The sequence below is a fragment of the Pristiophorus japonicus genome, chromosome 9, assembly GCF_044704955.1.
Source record: "Pristiophorus japonicus isolate sPriJap1 chromosome 9, sPriJap1.hap1, whole genome shotgun sequence".
In the NCBI taxonomy this organism is placed as follows: domain Eukaryota; kingdom Metazoa; phylum Chordata; class Chondrichthyes; family Pristiophoridae; genus Pristiophorus; species Pristiophorus japonicus.
Window position 1 is genome coordinate 116821473 of NC_091985.1, and position 6000 is coordinate 116827472.

Here is a 6000-nt window from a genome sequence, read left to right on the forward strand (position 1 = left end):
TGCTGCAAAGCCTTTATCCAATTGGCCAGAAAAAGCTATTCACATATCAGCATCCCGGTGCAGAACCTGACCGTGGCTCTGAACCTGCAGATTCATTCCAAGCACCTGTTGATCCATTAAAATGAACATTTTATTTTAAACCCAGAGCAATTTTGACGGAGTAAAGTTTGCATCAAAGAGAATTTCTGAGTATCTTTCTTTCTCCAGTTTTTGCATTTTACTGTTCTGATTCCGGGCAGGTGGATATTATCACGATTAGAGGTGAGATCCTTGGTGCCAGCATTTCTGCGACCATCACCATGCAGCCTAAAAGTTGGACACCAATAGAAGGAATAGAATACAAAATCAATGCAGTCTTTTTATATGTGAAAAAATATAGTGTGTCGTACTTGGGTATAGATTGTGTAAAATGACTCGTCACATACCCCAGGTTTGTCAGTGCTGCAGATAGCAGTTTTATTCCATAATATTACATCCTACATTATTGCCTCTCATAAACACAGGCAGTGAGATACAAACTGAAAAACATCCTGCACCTGATAGAATTGTTCTCTTTCACATATTGCAGGAAACATGTTTAACACTAGGGAATAAGATTTTAACATCACTTCAAGTGAAGCTTGACATGTTTTAGCTGTCTGTATATAAGAACACAATTCATGACCGAGCGGCTAAATCACTTGAACACAATACAAATAAGACATCTGATAATTTACCAATAGTTCTATTTGAAACAGACAAATATCCCCAACAAAAAATAGTGTTGCGCACACTTTATTGCTGCAGATACTAGATTTGAACCTTAAAAATATTCTTGTCCTTAAATATCCATCCATTCTGTAGAATGAAAGCTTTATTAAACAGCCTTAACTAAAACATGTGTGTGAATGATCCAGTGGAAAATGCTGCTCTGTTATATGAAATTTCAGGAAAAAATATTTACAGGTTTATTGGAAACCTGAACACAGAAACTTTTGATAGGTTTGGGAGTGTTTTGCAATTGAATCTTAAGCTCATCTGAAATTCTGCTGCTTGTATGCTATCCCACATTGTCTGCTCATTACCCATCACTCCAACGTCCCCAGCCGATATTCCCCAATGCGTCCAATTAAAAATCCTCATTCTCTTGTTTAAATCCATTACATCCTTACCCCACCCAATCAATTTAATTTCCTCCAGCCCCTCTCCAAACTCTCTGTTCCTCCAACTCTAGTGTCTTGTTCAACCCCTGTTGCTTTACCAACAGTGGCTGTGTCTATTTCAGCCCCATGCCCTGGGATTCCCTCCCAAAACTCCTGTGACCACCTCCCTCTCCCCCTTTCAGACCCTCCTCTTTGAACAAGCTTTTAATCGCCCCTCCTTATATCACTTTTGGTTCAGCATCCATTTTTTCATGATTATACCTTAACGCCTTGGGACACTTTTCTATGTTAAAGACTATATAAATACAAGTTGTTGAAACATGCCCCTTTAATCTTTTTAGGTTCATTTCAAACAACGTGTAGGGCATTTGTAGCTAATAGCAGTTTCAAAAGTACAAATCTGTTATTTTTAATCTATGTACCGGACTTTGTGCACTAGCTACCACATTCTGTAAACTAAGGAATCCCCGCTGACTTATTGCAAATATAAAACCGCATTTGTCCAAAAATGCGATATGATAAACCCTGATTCCCTGATTGCGTACATGGAAGCACTTTTCACAACAGCTTCATGATGCTTGTATTAGGAAATATAGTTCAGAATTTTGCAGGCCCTGAAGCCTCTGTTGCTCTGACTCTGCCCTTTTGGTCTCCCCTTCCTTCGTCCCACCATTAGCGAGTGTACCTTCAGCTGTCAAAGCCCCACATTCTGGAATTTTATCCCTAGACCCTTTCCTCTCCTCCTTTAACACCTTCATTTAAAATCTACCTCCCCATCTAATATATCAAAGGCAAAAGACTGCGGATGCTGGAAATCTGAAATAAAAACATAAAATGCTGGAAATACTCAGCAGGTCAGGCAGCATCTGTGGAGAGAGAAAGAGTTTTGCGTTTCAGGTCACTGACCTTTTATCAGAACCTCCTAACATTTCCTTTGGCTCGGTCTGGTTTTTGTCCGTGCCTCTTTTTCTCTATTAAAGGTGATAGATGTGTAGATATATGTTTAATAACTGTTTTGTTTTCTCCCAGTGGTCAATAGGTAAACAAACTGCCATTTAATATAATCGTACAGACCAGGAGCTGCCAGCTTTAATCCTTGTTCTGCAATCTTTGCCAGTGTGAGGTGATGTGTGTAGTGTACCATCCTCCAGTGTCCGTAGACTTGGCATCTTGCTCGTGGCTCACATGGTGTTTGCAGCTTGACGACTTCAATTGGCAATATAACGGTCACATTTACAACAGGGTGTAGCATTCAACAGAATAACAATTTGATAAAGCAGGCTGGATTTGTACGAAAAACCAGCCAAGTGTCAACTTCCGTATCCAGGCTAGGTAGAGAAACTGTGGTTTGTGCTATTTAACACTCTCCAGTGATCCTGATGGAAATTTGTGAGAGTTATTGGGTATGGGTAGAAATTGATTTGCCTGTGATAGTTTAAGCTCACAAGATTGAGCTGAGATATCAGAAAGCTAATGCCATGTGTGACTCCAGCATAAATTACCTCAATTAATGATGAAAGAAGTAAAGGGAATAAACCTCTGGTGATGCTTCTGTTTCAAAAAATCATTTCAAAAAAACTGTTTTTATTTGACTTTGAAGAATTCTGTTTTTATCTGTCTTAGGAATCGGAATTTCTCTGCTTGGAGTTAGAGGAGACCAAAGTGAATCAACTACTGAAAAAATTAACAGAAATTGAAGAGAGCATCAGTGCACTCAGTTACACCAACTGATGTCGATGGAGATAATGAAGCTGAACAGATTGGGGTGTCAATAACCAACTGGAGCACGAAATAGCCCAGTGAATTATGTAATAAAGGTATTATCTGCATTCGTTGGAAGTGAAATGCAATTCTGAGGTTACTTAGTGACAGTCTTTGATCTTCACACAGGCCCAAAACTATAGCAGTCAGCCTCATTAATCCCTTCTCACCATCTGTTGTTTTTTTTGTTATAAATTGTGTGTTCAGCGTACAGTTTTTAATTTGATAATTTTTCTCCGACTGTCTTTAAAAATCATAGGCTGGGGATCTTGTTTAGAACCTGAGATTGCATTCAGCTCAGACTGGAAATGGAGGCTTTCTTTCTCTATCCTGTTGCAAAGTGTCTTAAGTAATATCAGTTTGGACAGCCTCAACCCATTTCCTTGTGAAAACTCAAGGACAAAATTGACATTCATTGGATAGTCTCACTTCAAATGGCTACAAGAGTTTGAGGAATACTACACTGGTGTGGAAGAGAATGGTCCTCTGAGCTGGGATTATTAATGCATGTTAGGGCAGTGGAGATAGTGATTGACTCTGTATCTGGTCCAAGCAGACTTGGTGTTGAGCCAAGTCCAAAAATCACTGTTTTCCCTCGTTACCACTCCCCACAAATACAGATGGTGAGTTGATGGCCCTCATGAAGCTGTCGATTGGAGTTTATAAAAAGCACTTGATATGACTGGACATCCTTAATGATAGAGGCACAATAATGAAGGAAAGTTGTTTTGTCATGAGAATATATAATTTTCATGATTTCTTGGAGTTTTTCCAAAAAAAGTTTCAATACCCTGTATTTGCAGTATTTCAATTATTCTGCCATGTATATGATCTGAATAAAGGTATACAAAATCCTGTAATCTTTTAATTAATTGTATTGCTTAAGGCATTATATAAATGTAAGTCTTTTTTTTTTATCCTGAATCAACTTAAATAACCATTTCATAATTGGATTAATAATCTACAATTATTTGGTTAACTTTATTAGGTTGTAGATATACTACGCAAATGCACTGTCATTTAATAGTCATACGGACAAGGAGGTTCCAGCTTTAATATGGACTCGAGTAGAATGTATAGCATTTTGTAATTCCTTTTCCACCTGACTTTGTATAACAAGTAGTTCCCTTTAATTCAGTTTGAAGCCAAAAGCCTTCAGAAAATAGTCCATGAATGCTTATTACCCTGATTTTAACAAATTGATATCATTTGTTATATTTTCAAGTTGCTTAGTTTAAATCCGATACCTGAAGACCTAATGATCTGATATTTGTATTTGTAGTGGTCATTTAACTGAATATAAAATATTGCTGTTGTATCTCATAACACAACTACAAAACATTTACCTGTTCAGACTTATTTTGGAAGTGTCTACAAAGCAGCAAATAATTTGTACAAAAATGAGCATATTGGGGGTCCTGACTGTTCTTTACTCAGATATAGTTAAATTCAAAATTCTACATGGAAACATCTGCCTAATAACTGTCTTAATCTTTGATTTAAGAGTGGTCAACACAAAGGTTGTTCAACGTTGCATTGCCCTCAGTCACTGTTACACTGCAAACTGATCTTAACTTCAGAATAATAGTGTTATAAATGGTTTACAGACCACCTTGTTTTCACAAAAGTAATATTTTCCCACAGCCTGTTGTCTTCACCAGAGGGATTATAAAAGAAATCTGTAAATGAGATCAATTTCTTAAAAACAAAGAAGTCGTGAGTCACTGGCAACACAACTGCTGTATATGAACATAAGAAATATGAATAGGCCATTAGGCCCTTCGAGCCTGCTCCACCATTCAATAAGATCATGGCTGATTTTCTACCTGAACTCTGCTTTCCTGCCCGATATCTATATGCCTTGGTTGCCTTAGTGACCAAAAATCTAGCGATCTCTGTCTTGAATGTACTCAATGACTGAGCATCCACAGCCCTCTGCTGTATAGAATTCCAAAGATTCACCACTCTCTGAATGAACAAATTTCTCCTCATCTCAGTCCTAAATGGCCGACCCCTTATTCTGAGACTGTAACCCCTAGTTCTAGACTCCCCAGACAGTGGAAACATCCTTCCAGCATCGACCCTGTCAAGCCCCTGGGGAATTCAAACTTGAGGGAATATCAGCTTAGTCTACTCAATCTCTCCTCGTAGGATAATCTCCACCTGTACCAGGAATCAGTCTATTGAATTTTTGTTGCACTCCCTCTAAGGCCTTCCTTAGGTAAGGAAACCAAAATTGTATACAGTACTCCAGGTGTGTGTGAGGTCCGAAGGACAAGAAGTACAGGAATTAACAGTTACTATTTTACATTTTTAGGATTGGAAAAAAAACCTTTCAACATTCTTGCAGGAGTTAACAACTTTGAGAGGTACTGTTGATTTTAAAACTCAAAGTTGTTGGGGCTTTGCAGCTTACTGGTTGTAAATTTGTAATATATATATTACAATTTGTAATGCAATTGAAACAGCTACCCTCAGTGAGGAACTTGCAGTGTCAAAGATTAAATGTACATTTTTTTTTGTAATTCAGATGCCTTCATCATTAATGCAGTAATATTAAATGTTGGAATAATTGAGCTCCTCCAATGTCTGAGTTTATCCTGTGAATTGCTGAACCTTTCGCATCAGGAGGATCCCAGATTTGATTCGTGTCTCTTGGTGCTATGTCTTTAATACTCTTATGAATGACTCCACGAGGTCGAGTATTGTACTTGAGCTCTTGTGACCGTAGTCCCATTTAACTCGAGTGAGACACAAGCATGGTGGGCAGCATTTTATACTGGGCCATGCATGCCTATGCAGATGACAGAGGTCTCCCACCGCAGTGCCCTCTGGTGGCACACCTTATGTGACTATACAGTTAGTATACATGGTCTACATACATGACATCACTTTCCCCCCCCCCCCTCCCCCCAAGTCTTTAATGCAAATTGACTCGTACATTGATGGTGACCTGGGCTTTGCTCTTCCTGGTTGACCATTGGAGGGTCGCTTCTAGCTTGGGTGGGTTGGTAGTGAGATTTGTTGCCAGTGGAGGTCCCAGTGGTTTCTGGTTGAGAGTCCATGACTACTCCATTCTCCACCCCGCTCTCTTCCC

At 38.9% G+C, this 6000-nt stretch overlaps 1 protein-coding gene across 1 annotated transcript in view; it reads left to right on the forward strand.

The window, feature by feature from the left end:
* Positions 1 to 5480, forward strand: part of commd1 (copper metabolism (Murr1) domain containing 1) — a 164439-nt gene extending 158959 nt beyond the window's left edge. The window contains exon 3 of the mRNA XM_070889740.1: positions 2766 to 5480. Coding sequence (XP_070745841.1) covers positions 2766 to 2873 — 108 coding nt within the window. The 3' untranslated portion in view covers positions 2874 to 5480. The remainder of the gene's footprint in view (positions 1 to 2765) is intronic.
* Positions 5481 to 6000: the final 520 nt, after the last annotated feature.